This window comes from Platichthys flesus, chromosome 4 (genome assembly GCF_949316205.1).
Source record: "Platichthys flesus chromosome 4, fPlaFle2.1, whole genome shotgun sequence".
NCBI classification, from domain to species: domain Eukaryota; kingdom Metazoa; phylum Chordata; class Actinopteri; order Pleuronectiformes; family Pleuronectidae; genus Platichthys; species Platichthys flesus.
Genome location: NC_084948.1, coordinates 18,238,560 through 18,257,282, shown reverse-complemented (window position 1 = coordinate 18,257,282; position 18,723 = coordinate 18,238,560). Strand labels below are relative to the sequence as shown.

General features: G+C 41.8%; 1 protein-coding gene across 1 annotated transcript; it reads left to right on the top strand.

The window, feature by feature from the left end:
• The first annotated feature begins 1,574 nt into the window (after nt 1–1,574).
• On the top strand, nt 1,575–8,867 carry calm3a (calmodulin 3a (phosphorylase kinase, delta)). Its single transcript, XM_062385760.1, has 6 exons — nt 1,575–1,779; nt 5,192–5,222; nt 5,398–5,541; nt 6,268–6,374; nt 6,573–6,708; nt 7,192–8,867. Exons 1-6 carry the CDS (start codon nt 1,777–1,779, stop codon nt 7,218–7,220), a joined length of 450 nt encoding a protein of 149 aa, XP_062241744.1. The 5' UTR covers nt 1,575–1,776; the 3' UTR covers nt 7,221–8,867.
• The last annotated feature ends 9,856 nt before the right edge of the window (nt 8,868–18,723 follow it).

Genomic DNA, 18,723 nt, shown 5'->3' with positions numbered 1-18,723 from the left:
TACTCACAAGAAACTATGACTCACCTTTTGAAAAAGCAAAGGCCTCGTCATTTCATAAAGTTGTTGTCAAGATTTTGACCTTATATGTGGTGAAAGCCTTGAAAAGTTGTCATTGGTGAAACGATAATAATAAATAATCACGATAATAACAAAAGATCACTTAGGTTGGGGGGGGGGGGGTATGTATAACATTCAATACAATGGCGTTTAGATGATTCATTGGTCATCATGGTTCTTGTAAAACCATTAGAAGGCATTACAATTTAATTGAATTTAAACCTGGAGCATTGCAGTTGAGTTTTACATGAGAATGTTTGGGCTTTTAAACAAGAGGCCAGCAGCAACATTAAGGTGAGTAGATGGGAAGATACTCCACATTATAATTACAATATATAATTACCATGAAGGGAGGATGGCCAAAAAACCTCCAAAGAGGTAAAGGTCAGAAGAACAGAAACTGACATGAGAGTGTAGAGCTATGTTTACAATGGTGCGTACAACACCGTGATGTATGTGTTATTTCTGTTAACTATGGCAAACCCACGGCAAAACGTTGGGTTTGTGAGTAAACCCCACAAATGCGTGGCACATGATTTGACTTCTGACTTAAGAGGTCAAATGAGTGCAGGAGTGTCATACTACAGCAACTGATGACACATTCAACAAATGCTTCATGCAGAATTTAAGGCTTCTTGACCCATCAAAAATGTTTTACATAATGGTGAGATGCACCACATATATTTTAAGTGGATGCAGTTAAATCATTTGGAGAATAGTGGTTATCAAGAGTTTCTAAATCTCAGGTGTTTAAATGCAAGTCTTTAAACTAAATACATCGACAATCCAAATCAATGAAGTGATGCTATTAAGACTACCACAAACAGTTATTCCTTTATGCAACATGTAGGAAAGACAATAACCAAACGTAGGCTATTTACACATTGGTGGAGGAGGCTTGCAAAGGTTTTTAAAGTACCAATATACTTTAAGTGTTAAAGTAAGAGTACTTGTATTACTTAAGAGTAAACCAATGATCCACTACACCACTATGGCTACTACTACCCACTCTGATTGGATCAATGGACCAATTCCCAAAAAATCTTGAACCTAATATTTTAAACATTTAGTACAGATGTAGTGGAGTATAAAGCACAGATATTGGCTGCTCTATGTAATGGAGTAAAATAAAGTACATGAAAATAAATCTACTTAAGTTAAGTACAGATATATAAAACATCCCTTCACAGCATGACATTTCCTTCTAAATGAATTAACATGATATTTTACACAGTGTTAATAGGACACTGTTAATCTGCCATACCTCTCCCTTCTCGCGACTTGAGTGATGGGGCGGTATCTCTGCGCGCCTCATTTATATAGAGCGATACGAGTTGTGGTTTTAATTGGTGTTGTATCAAATTGATGAGTATTAATAAATCGTGAATTTGAACTGTAATTCAAAAAGTTTCCATGAGCGCACTGCAATGCTGACTATTCAGACGAATGCACCTACTAGTGAGACGACCACAGAGATACGTGCGGAGGGATACGGTGCTTAAACCCAGGTTTGGCTGCACTCCGGCGTCGGATTGAGGTCTTTGCAGCTGCCCTGACACACACTCTCTCTGTCTGGTTTACCGAAGCGTGCTCGTTTTAACCGGGACACTAATCATTCAAATACGTAATCAAAGGACGTATCTCATTCGCTAGTTAAATAAATAAACCGTACGTCGGACGTCTCGTCATCTCCACGGAGCTAGAAAAGTCCCCGGGACAATGGTGAGTACAGTTAAAGAGTCCTAGCGTTAGCATTGTAGCGTTAGCTTCCACTGCGCTGGTTTCGAAATGAAACAGCCCCCGAGGCGGTCACACGTCTCACCGTGGCCTGCTGTCGCTCCTCGGCGAACACGATGTGTGATTCCGGACGAGCTAACTGTAGCGCACACGAGTGTGAGCTAGCTTAGAAGGTGAGAGGAAATGCTGCGGTGCAATCATCGGACGCTAAACTCTTCACACGTTAACCCGAAGCTCACTAATCACAGGTGTGCTCGGGGCTTTTCTGTGTAATGTTAACCAGCAGATGGTGATGATGAACATGATGATAATAATGACAAAAGGCCATTTATCCTGAGTAATAAAGCAGCATGTGTCAACTGCGCAGCGGAGGAAGCAGGCGACGCGTATCCTGCCGTGTTATAATGTGTCATGTTAGCCCAGTTAGCTCGGGTTAAATGGTGGATTTTTCACCTCGAGGTTTGCAGCATTTTTTATTTTTTATCGTCGGCTCTAAGTGGAGGGTGGGCGTGGTGCTGCTGGAGGCGCTGCTGCTGCTGCTACTGCTGGTGAACGGGGTGCTGTGTAAAAATAGACCGTCCGGTGTTAACGTGATCTTGAAACCCATCTCGCTAATCTTGCAAGGCGGACACCAGGACCGCGGCTCGACCTGCTTTCTGCAAACCATCCTCCCGCATGACGAGCTGCTGCGGAGGGGGAAGTAGGAGGAGGGAGGGGGGCATCGGATGAAGTGTGACATACGCAACAAGCGAATGAAAACAAAAAACGGGTTGTAATCGCCACAGATTGCGATTACGTAAGAACGCAGCTCACAGGTTGTGGTGGGATGCCTCACCATGAGCAATAAATTGGTGATTTTTGCAGGGAATTCAAGGAGGGTGGGGGTGGCCATCATTTTCGGATCGCGTTTTTCGCAGCACCACCATGACAGCGTCTCTTCTTTTCCCTATTACGCCATAACGTTGTACCGCATCCAGCTCCCGTCGAATGATCCCGTTTGCAACCCCTCCTTCCTTCCACACACCCCCCCCCCCCCCCCCCCCTTCTCTCTCTCCCCTCCCACCCCGCATTGAACCAAACCATGCTTGGTGCAGTAGGCTGTCAGGACCCGCAGTGCACCCTCCATAGTGGGGGGGGGGGGCTAACCATACCCCCCCCCCCCCCCCCCCCCGAAAAAGCACCACAGGTGCCTCTTTATCCTTTATCTTTCACCTTTCCCTGTTCTCTGACATGTACAAAGAACATGACAGAACATGTATGGTTTTCTGATACATATTGCGGTCTGCCACATCAGGAAACTTGGATCATGCTACCGTGGCTTGCTGCCCCCCCCACCCCCCCACACACACACACTGCTTTTTTGTAGTTTACTGTTCTCCTAGGATTATGCAATGAGCTGAAATCCTCCAATATTGTTCTGCTGAGCCATTTCTCCAGGGGCGACTGAACGCTCAACTGTGCTTTAGCCCTGATCCAGACACTGCTTGCTTCAGCACCAAAGGGCAGAGCGGATACTCTGCAGTCTGTCTTGTTCCCTTCTTTTTACCCCTCCCTCCCTCCACCTGATAAACCAACATGGTGACTCATTGAAAATCACTTGAAGAACAAGTGCCGTTACCACCACCCTGAGCTACAGGAGCCTTAGCTTTCATCCCTTTTGCTTTTGAAACAGGAAATATAAAGTTAGAAATTGATCTTGAATATGTGATGCAACTTTGTTAGTTTGATGCATCAGCTCTGGAGTACAGACAAGTTTAATTGCAACTTTTGATTCAAGTTGACTATATGAGCCATGGCAATCCATCTCTAGCGGCTTGGTTTCATTACCTAGCTTAACACCATTACTGTGCTGTTGTAGACCTGTAGAATTCAATTGTCCAATGGTGCCAGTTGTTTCCCCTCGTCATCCAAGAACCGCACCCTGACATTCTGAAGGAATACACACAGACGCAAAGCAACAAGCTCTGTGAAGCAACAGTTGGCACAGATGTTAGATTACGATAATGAACTCAGCCATACTTTTGTTCAGCTAGAGAGATGAAGAGGTGGTGAGTTACTGTGATATTCAGTGTTCTACATCTGCGACCCTGTTCGTGTCTCACTAATTATAGCAGGCCGGTGTATTTCTGGCTGTGGAATATTTATACCCGTCCCTCATCACATTTTCTCAGCCTGAAGTGGGCATGTTGCTTGACTTAGACAGGCCCGGTAAGACCACACAGGGATGACAGAATGAAGTTGAAAAATTCCCGGGCTGTGCGAATGCAAACGTGTTCCTGTTTTGTGATGAGGTAGAGTGGTAAAACCTTTCTAAGAGCCGAAGGTATGGACAGCAGTGAGGTTCTTTTCTTTTCTTTGGATAAGTAACATGCACCTTCTACAAGTGTATCTCTTTCACCGTACTCCAATAATGCAACAAGTCTGACATTTTACATTAAATGGAGTACAAGAGGTTAAATCTTATATTGTGTAAATAACCAACTTTGATAGAACATGATAGGCCCAGTTAAGAATTTTCCCTTTGTTAAACACCTACCTATAAAGGAGAGTGAGATTAGTCAATAGTTGTCTTATTTTTATTGCATCTGTAATGATGCTCTCTAACTAGGTCATAGGAGCTATCTGAGTCCAGCTGTCAGTTCATGTCAGTCTGTTTTGAATCAGTTTGTTTTAGAAATTTGCATTGGCAGATTTGTTTATATTGTTACCTCAGCCATGGGGGTTGTGTGTTCATTTAAAAAACTACACAAACACATTTCCTATGGACTCTCCAGCCTCTTGTATAGTTTACACAGTTGACTTTGCTTGAAGGTCCTCCTCACTGTACTGATTGTAAATGTTTCTGTTTGATTGATTATGTTGATTAATATTCAAGTCATATTTACCCAAACCTTTGAGTAATTAAGGTTTTTTTGATACCTGCTATTAACATGCGTCTCGGGTGATTCTGTCAGAAGTGGAAAGCTCGAAATACATCCGTCCACACTTGGCATTAGCATGTGTTCACACGCTTGTCTTGAGGGACCACGGGTGATTGATCTCACACCCTGCTGTGTGTGCAAATAGACACATCATGTCTTAGGCGTGCTCATGACTTTACAGTTATCATCTTGTGATCAAATATTCAGAGATGGACCCTAGTCGACCTCTGTGAGATGTCCTTGTGAGTTGATGCCACAAAGACAAAGTTTTTAGTTTAACATACGATGAAAAGTGAGTTGTGAATCTGTCGTCTTTCTGTCAGTTGATTCAAAGGTTGATTATTCTGAACCAACTTTGTAATAAATACTGAATCATTTTACTTATTTTTTTAAACCGCAATGTTTACAGGTCTGCCAAAAAATCTGTCATTTTGACTTATCAGTGCTTTATCAAATTCTTCTTCTTTTCTTAACAGGCTGATCAGCTGACTGAGGAGCAGATTGCTGGTGAGTGCATACTGGTTTAGCCAGAGATAAACTTGCTTTTACTAACATGTACACACATCACTGCTGCCTCAAGTATCCTGTATACGTTTAATGTTGCACTTTTGCACACATCTCAGAAATTAATATTGTGTAATATATTAAGCATACTCATGGCGTTATATCTTTGAATGTACAGAGTTCAAGGAGGCGTTCTCGCTGTTTGACAAGGATGGAGACGGCACAATCACAACCAAGGAGCTCGGGACCGTGATGCGTTCTCTGGGACAGAACCCCACTGAGGCTGAGCTGCAGGATATGATCAATGAGGTGGATGCTGATGGTGAGGAGGAAAGGTTTCAAATCACTACAGTCATTTTCTTGTCAAATGTCCAGGGAAGATTCACCACTACATGTCGTATGAAGGGTATTTGTGTTAAATCATGTTCTTCAAGAAGAGTAGATTTTCTCTGTTGGTTGCCAATGTCTAGGAAATCACCCCTCCTTATTGCACATCTGAGGTATTTATCCTTCTGCAGATGTAAAAAACCTTAACTTAAAAAAACTCAACTTAAATGCTTCAACTTAAATGCTTCAAAATGGTTGTTAAAACAGACAGTAGCATCAGTTAGCCCTGTAACATCCCAATGACCAATATTTAGATTTTGAGTAGTGCATTAAAATCCTCTTGTAATTCAATTGAATCTCACTTAAATGTCAAGCAAGGATATCTAATACAATTTTGATGAAGTTTTAAACATAATCTTACATGTTAATTTTAATTAGATGACTAAGGCCAAAATGAGGACACTTTGGAATAGAGTCCATGCAAATCTGATTTGATACTTGAGAGCTAAAAAAAGATTCTTCCCAATGGTTATTATTAACCAAATGTCAATGTAGGTTGTTATTAATTATGATCCAGATTCGTACTGCTCAGCACTCTTCACAGTTGACAGATACACTGGAAACGTCTCTGTTCTCTGTAGGCCGAGCTATGGAATGTTACACATCTGTTTTTGGTCATGAATAAATCGATAAACCTTTTTGTGTTTGTATGGCTGTGTAGGTAATGGCACAATTGACTTTCCTGAGTTCCTGACCATGATGGCCAGGAAGATGAAGGATACAGACAGTGAGGAGGAGATCAGAGAAGCCTTCAGAGTCTTCGACAAGGTTCGTCAGGACCGAGCAGAATGAGAATATAGCAACAAAGAGAGGAGCTCTATGTTCACCATAGATTAGTTGTGTCCTTGTGATAAGTTCACCCTGGTCAATTAAATGTAGGTGTGTTCATTTGGTTTTAGCTCTCATGTACAAATGTAAAATAATGTCAATAACACAAGCTCCTCTGCTGGATTGTAACATCTGCAGGATGGTAACGGCTACATCAGTGCAGCAGAGCTACGGCACGTCATGACCAACCTCGGGGAGAAGCTCACAGACGAGGAGGTGGACGAAATGATCCGTGAGGCCGACATCGATGGCGACGGGCAAGTCAACTATGAGGGTGAGATATTCTGTTCTTTCTCGTTTTTATTTGCATGTGTTAACATTAACAGTTTATTAAAACAAGTAGCACATCAATTGTTTTATAAGTAAGACAGAAGCTTGTAGAAATGTAAATCAATCAAGTTTATTTGTCTAGTCCATATTGCAATTTGTCTTGGGGCTTAACAAGGTGCAACATTCTCTGCCCGTAATCCTCAGGAAGAGTAAGGAAAAGAGGAGAAATTACAAAAATTTAAAGAGCCAGAGAGCCTCACGTGAGGGTTCCCTCTTCCAAAGATGGTCTATCTGTGTATCAAAGTATTTCTACAAAAGAAAAGCCGGACAGAGATGAAGGGAGCAGTAATTTCATTTGTAATGATAGTGGTATTGCGTATTTAAGGCATATATTTAAACAATGTAGTTGTAATCATAATCTACGTTCAGCTGCCACCACAATCACGATCCCACGTTTAATTTCAAACCGTTTTGTGCTGTTTTACAGAGTTTGTCCAGATGATGACTGCCAAGTGAGGAGAACACTGACATCTCTCTCAACATCGCTTGTCCTCCTAAGATCACTGTCTTCAAGAACCAAAACAAGGAACAACTATCAAATGAGAAACTAACTTCCCTCCTCAGAATCACTTACCTGTAGAATTTTGCAATTTGTGCTTCAGTACATCCAACTACTTCAAAAGGTATCTGTTTACCAAACACCAACAGAGCAATCCTTTAGAGAAGTTAAAGGACCAACCTTTAAGGGGACCAGGGCCCCCTCACTTCCGACCAAGATTCTGCTGAGTTCCTCAGCTCCTGATTAATTTAGAGGAAAGAGGAAACACTGTGAAGGCAGAGGTGTTTGAACCCATGCCACAGTTGTTAGTGAAGTTAAATTCTTTCCAAATCACTTCCTACCAAGACTATTTGACTTTTCTCGCACCAGTGGCGACTCTCCAAACAATGAATTGAGTACTATTCTTGCATGCAGCCTTTCTGTGGCGCTCCTTAGTCACAACAAGGAGGCTCTGATTCCACCAGAGGTAGCAGTCAGATCGTGTACACACTGGAGGTATATACATAAATATATAGCCATATATATATGTACAAATTTGTGTCACTATTGATTATTGCAAGGGCCAAAAGTTGCATTGTATGGTGGTCTGTTTTACGGATGAGATCTCTAATACCTTGAAGAGTTCGGACAAGAATGAGACAGGAAAAGAGCTGAGGGGGGGGTTTTCTCTCTTGAAGATGTTGAATTGTCATGTGTTGAGTCGCGGGCGCTGCCTGCAGCACTGACTGGAGACGGCTGTACGTTGTATTGCTTCAGGATGACTGTCGTGAAAACGCAACTTGAGGACTGCAGTGAATACATTTATTCTGCAACCAGATATCCTGTTGATACAATATTGATGTAATGCTTTATAAATGTGTTCTCGAATATTAATATATTGATGACAAACTTTGGTCACCAAATATAGCTCTCTCTATATATTAGTGTATCGTAAAGTTTGCATTGCCTATTGTTGTAGTAAATGACCTGTGACATGTTTTCTCTTTGGTTTTGAAATGTGCCATAATGCTCTTTACAAACGCCTCAACCTTCTTGCAAGACTCGTAGTTCATAAGAATATAATCAATCTATTTAATAAAACCACATGATAAATACAGTTGAGCATATATAAACTTAAACCATGTATATGTTCCAAAGGTTTTGTTCAAAAAGAAGAAAAAGAAACCAGACTACACTGTTGTTGCTGCTGCTGCTATAACGACTCATACGCTTCACTCCCATCTCGTCCTTGTTGGTGTCTGATCTTCAACTTGTAGTTCGGTGAATCTTCAACCTGCTTGCTGTTTTAATGAACATGAATACCTTCACTCTATGTTCATACATAACTAGTTGTGGTGGGGCGTCAGAAGAGACGTTCAGGAGTTGTAGCAAATATATCAGCTTTAGGTGTGAGATCAGATTCAGAAATTGCAAAGCATGTCATCTGAGGTGTCTTCGATTGGAAAGTAGACCCTGCTCTGTTTGTGGCGTTAAAGTCGGTCACCATCGAGTCAGAGGTTCGGAAGGAAACAGTGAATGGACTGTTAACTCCTGAAGGTATCTCAAACAATGTAAACATGTGATATATTTTCCATAAATCAATAAATTGACTGAGCTTTACTTCACCTACTCTTCACTGTCATGTTTAATCCAACGCTTGGAGTTGATTGTAAATAAACCACTGAAAACTTCAATAGAAATGCACAAGCGCTGCTCTGTGTTACTGCTCGACTTCCTTTCTCTGCCAGTGTCCCTGAGCCACAACGAGAGCACTAATCTCATCCAGACAGCTCCAGACTGGGTCAGGGCAGGTCACACTGTAGCCTCCGCTGGAGAAACTGTCCCAGGCACAGGCTATGTTTAGCAGCTCATGAGATTGCCATAGGAGCCGGCGGTAATCCAGGTCAGCGAGGGTCACAACCTCTCGCCGACACTTAAATGCAAACAAGGTGTGCTGGCACTCCTGCTGACAGGCAATAACGGGAGCAAATGGGTTTTAACTGGAGCAGGCAGATGTGATTGGAAGAGGGTTCACGTGGTTTAGTAGAAGGAAGTTATTAAACCGGAGCACTCTCAGTGGGACAATAAGAGTGGCAGCATCGCAGGCACAGGCAGGTGTGATCATCCCTCTGTGATGGTTTAATGATTCTCACAGAGGCCAGTGATGGATTCAATGTGATCAGCTTCACTTTGAATATAAATCTTAGGAGTCATGGTGTTTACTGTTAACGGTTTTCAGATGAAATGAACATGTTCAATCTTTTTTTAGTTTCAGTTCCAGTGGTGGAAAAAATTCAAGTAAATTGACTCAAGTACTTTACTGGAATACACGATTTATTGTACTTTGCATATTCTCTTCTACTTGACTTCATGTCACAGGGAATGTTTTGCCCACTGCATTTAGTTCACAGCTGCATTTAAGTAATTTGCAATTATACAAACAAAATATATGACTTTTGAAAATAAAATAGCTTACTTCATAAGTTTACTGTATTAACTGAGCGTCATCGTAACCAATTCATATACTGGTTTATGTAAAATATAAAATTATGAACGATAATAATGAGTATCATAATGTTAATTATTATACATTATATGATATTAATTTTAACTTTGTATAGTAAATTTCAAACAACTTTTACAACTTGCTTTACAAAGAAGACAAGGACAAGAATACAAAATGTCAAAGACAATAGGTAAAATAATACAATAGCATTTAAAACTAAACACAGTAAAAGATGTGATATCAAATATGATTATAAGACAGAACATTAAATAATACAACAGCATATAAAAGTAATGGAAAAAAATTATAAAAGAAATTCAAGTTTAGCAAAATTACAATTATGATAAATAAACACATCGGACTGATTTAGAAGTTCATTACTAATGCAATCATGTGAACCAGCAGTTGTAGCAAGTCAGTAATCTAAAATAACACTAGTAACTATAAATGGAATAAATAGTACAACATTTCCCTATGAAATATAGTGAAATAAGTTGAGTTTGAATATTCACATACATATAAAACTGTATTGAACTATTCTATAAATATATATATATATAGGCTCCTATTCCACAGTGTTTCCTCTGTGCCTTTGAGGTGCTACATCCAGTTGGGATTTTACCAAGACTTCAACACTGGGTGGTGATGTTTCATCAAATTCTACCTGAGCTGTGTGATGAGGGTCCAGAGCAGCACCGACAGGACAGAGCGTCTGTCTCAGGAAGGAGATAAGACACCGGCATTAAACAGGCCAAAAGATTAAGTGGATTTGATACAAAACAGCTTGTGTAGAGCAGCATGTTTTTTTCATTGTGCGTGTGTGTGGTAGTGTTTGATTGGGTGCAGCATGCCCACGACTCATTACTGTGTCTACTTTGCAGTTATCCTGGTGTCTGGGGCTGGAAAGTGGTTTAAACTCTACAGTAGAATCTATAAATATTGTTTTAGCATTAATACGTTTGTTTTGGGAATTCACTCAAGATGTAAAGTCCCTCAACTTTAGGAAAATGTCAGAATCTCTCTTTGTGTCATCGTCTTTCATAATTATTTTTTAGTAGTTAGTGGATGCTTTGAAAACAGGGGGAAATGTCTTGATTGATGGCTGAGACTGGCCCGCGATTGGCTGAGTGCATGTATCGACTGGACATCGGATTCATCTCCTGATCGCTGCTTTGTAGACTCTGAATCCTTCTTTGCAAGATGGCACGACGGGAGAGATAAAATCAAAACTGTTGATGATTGTAACTTAAATACATATGTTTAAAAAACAAAAAAATATCTAGAATGGTACTTTCGAGCGCACACCTCCACAAAGTTCCAACTTTCACCTTAAATCCAATCAATCTGTACCGATTTGATCAAACTCATAGAAATCAGCTCCCTAAATATGCCTGATCTTGATTTTTTTTTTCTCATAAATATCCATTGATTAAAAAAAAACATATCCAAAAAAGAGGCCCTATTACGCAATGTTAAGAATTGGATAAAAAACAATCCTTGATCAGCCCCTTTGAAGCGATCCATGCCAAAGTTGAATGGGTTCTCTCTCGATCCACGTCCCAACCTTCCACCAAGTTTCATGGAAATCTGTTTTGGTAGTTTTTCACGTAACCCTGTAACCCTGTAAACAAACACAACAAACAAACCAGAAAGAGAAGTAATGAACGAGGGGAATACTGGGGAGCTGCAACAGCTGAGACACATGTTAGAAAGCCAAACAAGGAATGAATGAACGACACTGGGCTGGTATGACCACGGCTGGGCCAATGAGTGAATGGTGAACAGGGGAGTAGGTGGCTGTGGGGGTCAGGTGACTGAAACAGCCGGGGTGGGGGGTCAGACGCAGGTCGCAGCCGCTCAGATGGGAAATGACGGAAAAATGCGACGGCCGAGAGAGCTGAACCGCTGCAAATACAAACAACACCTTCGACTTAAGAAAACAACACACTTGCTACACATACGCTGCAAAAAGTCACAACTCATGCAAATTTCAGAAACACACCATGAATTGCGTGAAACGGGAATGTTTCCAAGGGACCAGAAAAAGTGATGAACTTGGCTGTAGCTCAATGCTCGTGATGTTATTGAAGTCTGTGACTCGTCAGTGGTGATGTAACTTCACCAATCATTGAACTACAGCATGGCTCATTTCTGTTTTAGCATGTGTTGTGATGTTTTGCAGCGCATGTGTGTCGTGTTCTTAATTTGCACATGTTTTTTCTATTTGCACATGTGTTTGTTTCATTTGCAGTGCGTTGATCTCACTCCGCCACCGTACAGAAGAGTTGGTGAATGGAAGAACACAGACATGGACAGCGTGAGCAGGAACTGTGTCTGTGTCTTTGTACAGAAGTCTTGATCAGAAATATTCATCACTTGCTTGTAATAACCCTCACATTCTTGTGAGGTGTCATACCAAGAGTCAAGATAAAGTAGGACATAGCTGCACGTGTGTGTGCTCACATAATGAGTCAGATTTCTCCCGCATGACAATGTTCAATCATAGTTGTGTGCTATCCCGGTGTGATTGTGTCTGATTGTGTGGTGACAGAACGTCATGCCAAAAAACATTGTGTCACTGTTTAGAGAACGACGAGGGTGTTGAAAGTGAGATTACGAATGAGTCGGGCCCCAGATGACGATACGCTTCAATCGCTAAAATAAATTCATGTGGGACACTCAAAGAAACCATTAGTTCTGAGGATATCCTCTCTTGGCCTTAAATGGTTGGTTCTCAGCACTTTATTATGATCGCTTATCAATACTTACTGGTTTTAGCACTCAAATTACTTTCTAATTCCAGACCACAATGATGCTCATTTTTTCACTCTGCTGTGGAGTCTGTCCGGGAAGAACCCAGACATATAGCAGGATAAAAAAGTGGATACTGAAAACTGCAGAGGTGGCATGGTGTTGGTTTCCAAACCACTTGTCCTCAATATAATAATAATCATTCTAAGAAAAGTTAGAAAGTAAGAACACATCTGGACATTAAAACTGACGATTGGCTTTTTACACGATGTTGATGTTACAGACAATATTTGAGACATTTTTCAAAACTATGTTGTGCATCCATCACATAGACAGTATATCCAGATGGACCACGTGTCTTTATCGCCACCTAGTTGCTTGCTGCAGTATGGGTTTTAAATACAGCCTCCTCCATGTTAGGGGAAGGGACGTGGACCACACCAAAAAGTCAAAGTGCATATGAAATACAGTTTCCTCAAATAGGTTCTCATCACTTTGATGTTTGTTCAAGTGTTACATGTTGCCAATAACTTTTGTTGTAATTCTTTATTCAATGCCATACCAATGAACCTTTCTGCTGTGGCTCTACCCCCCCCGGATCACTACTGCACAGACTCCGGCTCCAAATGGGCCTCATGGCAGCGTTGCTATCCAGGATATTGTTTCTGGATAGTGGGACAAGTAGAGACGGGTCGTCCATAAGAATTAAGAGTCTATGCTCCATCATCACAAGGCTGAACACACATACTTAGCATGACTGAGCCGAGTGAAACCATCAGAAAGCAGCTGTCAGGACAGAGCCTTCGCTAAGTTCATGAAACTTCAGTAACCTTTACTCGTAAGATAGAGTGAAAGACCACAGACAGAGAATCGAAAACATTCTCGCTTCCCCTCGACTCGGAAGGGGAACAGCAGCACACACAGCCTTTCTTTTTCCAGCCTTGGAGAGTGAGTAGGGCCGCAGAGATATTTCACTTCAGCCTGCGTGTTGACACTTTCACTGTGTGGTTCCTGATGTAAATCCCATTCGGAGCACATGTGCCTACAGAGGTGGTCTCCAACTCTGGTATTTCATTTTTCATTGCCCGGTCTTTATCTCACTACGCCTGACAGAAACTAAATAGGTTTATTTGCCGCATAAAAAAGGCTCCATGCTCTTAGTGCTCTAAATGTGCACACCCACTCATCACTATTATCTGCTTCTGAGTATCAGGTGGCGTCTGTGTGTCCTGGCACATCTCGCTGCTGTGTTGGTGGTATTTGCATTTCACGATGTTACTTAAACTGTCAGACGCAGCACCTCGAGTTCCAACCTGGCCGAGAATATGAAAGTCAACGAAGTACACACCTAAGACTCTGAACTGAAAAATGCCTTTGTATACGTCTGTTTTCCTTTTTTTTTTTTTTTTGGCTGTTTCATATATGACACAATGACATTTTTAAACATCTGAAATGTTGTGTTTGGCAATGCACTCTAAAAGAGTGATCTCAAAGTTTTTCCATGACTGTTCACGTGAGCTGTGATCGACTTCTTGATTTCCGACATGAAGCCTAAAACCAGCTGAGGCCTGTTTGGACACAGAATACAGCAGGTGAAGCAGCTCCTGAGAAAACAAGCTCTGGTAGCAAGGTACAATTTCAAATTCCATCATGGTTTGAATAACATCAAACCAGATGAGCCAACGCCGACCTGGCTCATTATTTATAATAGTCTAATAGGTGCCTGCTTATTGTCTGCAGGACTGGGAAAGAAACAGGTCTGCTTTCCACTCTTCCAAAACTAAATATGTGGGTGTGTTCTTGCCTGTCACACATTTGTCAACGCTCAACAACAGTTAAGCATTCTGAACTAAGCGGTTCATTTTGAAGCAATGAACTGGGATGAACTTACATTTTTTTACATGGATTGTTTTTTAACATAACGACATTTGTCATATTTGCATGATTTAGTTAAGTGCACGTGTTTTGTTTGGGGAGTGAATGTTCACGAATCAGCATGCTAGTGTTGACACTTGACACAAAATATCCATTTAATTTCAATATCCATTAATGGCAAACACAGAAGTCTTGACCCAAGATCTCACTTTCTGTTGATCTCATTAGTGGCCTTTTTTTAGGTTTGACTCAGTTGAAGCCTTTTAAAAGTGACCAAGCTGCTGAATGTCACAAATAAATACAGTACAAACTCATACCCTGATATCATAAGTTGCTAATTGTCCGATAGACACACTTAGGACGAGGTCACATCTGTTATTGGACTGCCACCAAGTCTTAACAGTCCCCTCGGCTCTGTGCTCCCTGGACTGTGTTTACCATTGCGGATGTTAAAACCAGTTTTGCGTCTCTGCTCATCTCAATGTAAAAACAAACACAATAGAGGGATTTATAAACCTGAGCCGTCCACGGCCTCAAGGCATGCACCGCTGAAAACTTGCCGGCCAGTTACATAATTTGGTTAATAACATTTCCATGAGTTGAACATCTGATACTTAGAAGTCAATGAAAACACACACGGCGCAAATTACACAGACCAGGCTGGACAAATGATGTACAGGCCACCGCATTAATAAAAAGTAGAAGGAAAAAAAATGCAAAGACGTGCAAACCTGTCTCTCTCTCTCTCTCTCTCTCTCTCTCTCTCTCTCTCTCTCTCTCTCTCTCTCTGTCTCTCTCCCACACAGACACACACACATGCTGCTGTACTTCTCCTTGGGGACAGGTTTCATTCATTGTGGGGTTGGACCTATTGTGAAATACAATAACATACGCACACAATGTAGGTCACGACACACACACACACACACACACACACACACATATATATACACGTCAAATGTGACCTTTTCCCTAACTTAGTCCGAGGCTTGTGAGAGCTTTGTTCAAATTCCCACAGATTTCAATTAAACCTTGACTTTATATTCAATTCTCTCACCAAGACCAAAATTCCCTGAGCTTCTTTCTGTTTTTTTCTGGTTTAATGTTAAATTCCAGTGAGTTATGAATTATGATTACTGCTATTTTTACAGAATGTGGGTCCTTTCCTGAAATGACCCAGTTATGTAATTTACTACCATCTCTGCTGCTGTCCTCGTGAGATCGTCATCACCCATGTTCATGTTGGACATCAGCGAGCAAAGACTGAAGCCAGAGGTGTGGACACATGACCCCTCGCTCATGTTCCAGTGACCTGGTCAGCCTTCTTTGCAATTCAACGGGAGGAGGTAACTATGAAAGTGTTGACCTCTTATGGTGAAAGCGACTCCTATTCGTCTGCATTCAGATCTTCAATGTCTGGCAACCGCCCATTCTAACTCAACATTACATATCTGTCTGTAAACAACATGCATCTGGAGTTTAGTTTAAGTTTTGAAATCTGTCTTCCAGAAAAGAGTTCAGACAAAACATCCATCAGTCAGGGCAGTGTGCAGACGACAGACTGTCCATCCATCTATCTATCTCTCTATCCATCAAGACAGTGTGCAGACAGACCATCCATCCTTCCATCCCTCTATCCATGAAAACAGTGTGCAGACAGACCATCCATCCATCCATCCAACCCTCTATCCATCAAGACAGTGTGCAGACAGACCATCCATCCTTCCATCCCTCTATCCATGAAAACAGTGTGCATACAGACCATCCATCCATCCATCCATCCCTCTATCCATTAAGACAGTGTTCAGACAGACCATCCATCCATCCATCCCTCTATCCATCAAGACAATGTGCAGACAGACCGTCCATCCATCCATCCCTTTATCGATCAAGATAGTGTGCAGACAGACCATCCACCCATCCATCCCTCTATCTATGAAGACAGTGTGCAGACAGACCATCCATCCATACCTCCATCCACCCATCCCTCTATCCATGAAGACAGTGTGCAGACAGACCATCCATCCATCCATCCATCCATCCCTCTATCCATCAAGACAGTTTGCAGACAGACCATCCATCCATCCATCCATCCATCCCTCTATCCAATCAGACAGTGTGCAGACAGACCATCCATCCATCCATCCCTCTATCCATGAAGACAGTGTGCAGACAGACCATCCATCCATCCATCCATCCATCCCTCTATCCATCAAGACAGTGTGCAGACAGACCATCCATCCATCCCTCTATCCAACCAGACAATGTGCAGACAGACCATCCATCCATCCATCCCTCTATCCATGAAGACAGTGTGCAGACAGACCATTCATCCATCCATCCATCAATCCATTTATTTATTCATTATTCATCCATCTATCACAGGGCTGAAGGAGACAAACTTTGACCAGACAACAACATGCAGGAACTTACAGAAACAGACTTAGAACTATTAAGAAGAAGAAGGCTGTGTAGCCAACTTTTTTTTTTTCTGTTGAGTTTGAAGAACCCTTTTTTTAGTTTTTTGATTAAGAAAATTACCAGAGTTTCCTGTTATCATAGAATAACCCTTCCAATTTGTTTTTAACATTTGATTTTGGCACTACCAAACCCTAGTTTGCCCTATTGACCCCTCATGGCATAAAACACACACACACATCAACACCTTAATCATTCATTTTAATAAAGACTTTATTTACAGAGTGAACAATGTCGGAGTTGGTATTTCCACAGACTATACTTGTGTTTGTTTAGAGTCTGCTGTTTATATAAAGGTACCAGCCTGGTTTGTTTTAGGGGCCGTGCAACTGTAAACAGCGTGAGGGACACCGATGTCTCCAAGTTCTTCAGGGTGGTTGAAAGTAAATTAGAGCATTGTTTGTCAGTGAGGAAGTGATGACTGCAGAGGTGGAGAGAGACTGGGGAGGTTGAAAAACAAACACCTGCATGTCTTTGTTTAACGATATCACTGCGGTCCCTGTCAGCCCAGTGGCTGGTAGCCATGCACTGCCAGCGGTGTACCTGCCTACGTGCACATCAACACCTTCACTGACATTGTGTTAAACAGTACTCCACCTAGAATTCAACAGTGATGCTACACTCACGCCAAAAGGTCATCTACAGGAGCAGCAAGAGGAAGTAGGTATGTAGAATTACTGAGAGCATCATATAGATGAGATGTTTTTTCTGCAGCAGGTTGTATTCATGGCTATTTTCTTGGTTGGGAGGGTTTTATTAGTGTTGCATCTTACTGCCATAGAGATCTCTCCAAAATGCTATTTTCTAGAATTGAAACGTAATTGCTTGCTCACATGGCTGCTACGCATTCTCTGTGGTTGCTTGAGCCTGGTAGCAGGCACCGAATAAACGTTAATGGGATGTAGCTGTTGAAAATAACACAATGTTACTCAGGCAGATTTTGCACACACATTGGAGAAAGAGGCCAAATCAGAAAAAAAGTAAAAACCTCTGTGACTGTGTAAGCGTGGTATTTAAAGGGGTTTTTCACTCAAAATAGTCCACAAAACAGTTTTGGAGTTTCAGGGGAAAGAAGCATTGCAGCCAAATCCAATTCTATTGAAATAAATGGTGAATACTTCTTCAAAAAAAATGCCTACAGCATTAGATAATGTGAGATTCTTTTTGTGGTGAACTTTCCCTTTAACAGCCACAGCATTGCCTCAAGATATCAGATATAATCGACACAAACCTAGAAATCAACATCTGTCCATAATTGCAGCATATTTACTGCATCAACCAGATCTATTAAAACAACCAGTAACAACAGCATCAGTGGTGCTGTAGAAGTCGCATCCCACATGGGCGAACAAACGAAGGATGGCCCCCTTGAGGCCAAACGAATCGATTCGGAACCCAGGAAAGCAGCAGGTCGTCCGGGCCTTGCCATGATGGAAACCACATTTAATCACGCACAGCACTTTAGAACAGCTGTTTGTTGAGACAATTTCAGAGTGAAAATTACCGATGGCCAGGGATGATCGATCGCTTCGTTGCGTAAGAGTCACCTCCTACATTGACACAGGTCGTAATGCAGCTGCTGTGGAGCATACGGATCTCTTCGGCTCTTATCGGCTGTGTCCTCTGGGCTGACGGGGTCGTCCACCGGGATCTCACCGGCTCGTTTGGATTCTGCAGCTCTGTCTTCACCGTGACGTAAGAAGGGGCCCCATGTCCTCGAGGACCTCACACCACATCACTGCACGAGGGCTGCTGTTGTTCATTGTCTCGGAACGTGCTGTTTTGCTATTATTACCCTGAGGAAAGATACCTCCAGAGTGTCCAGTGTCTCCTGCCTTGGGCCACAGACTTATCAATTACTGCTCAAATTT

Coding starts and splice junctions, on each gene's coding strand:
- calm3a (XM_062385760.1), top strand. Junction 6,375..6,572: donor CCTTCAGAGTCTTCGACAAG/GTTCGTCAGGAC, acceptor TAACATCTGCAG/GATGGTAACGGCTACATCAG. Junction 6,709..7,191: donor CGGGCAAGTCAACTATGAGG/GTGAGATATTCT, acceptor GCTGTTTTACAG/AGTTTGTCCAGATGATGACT.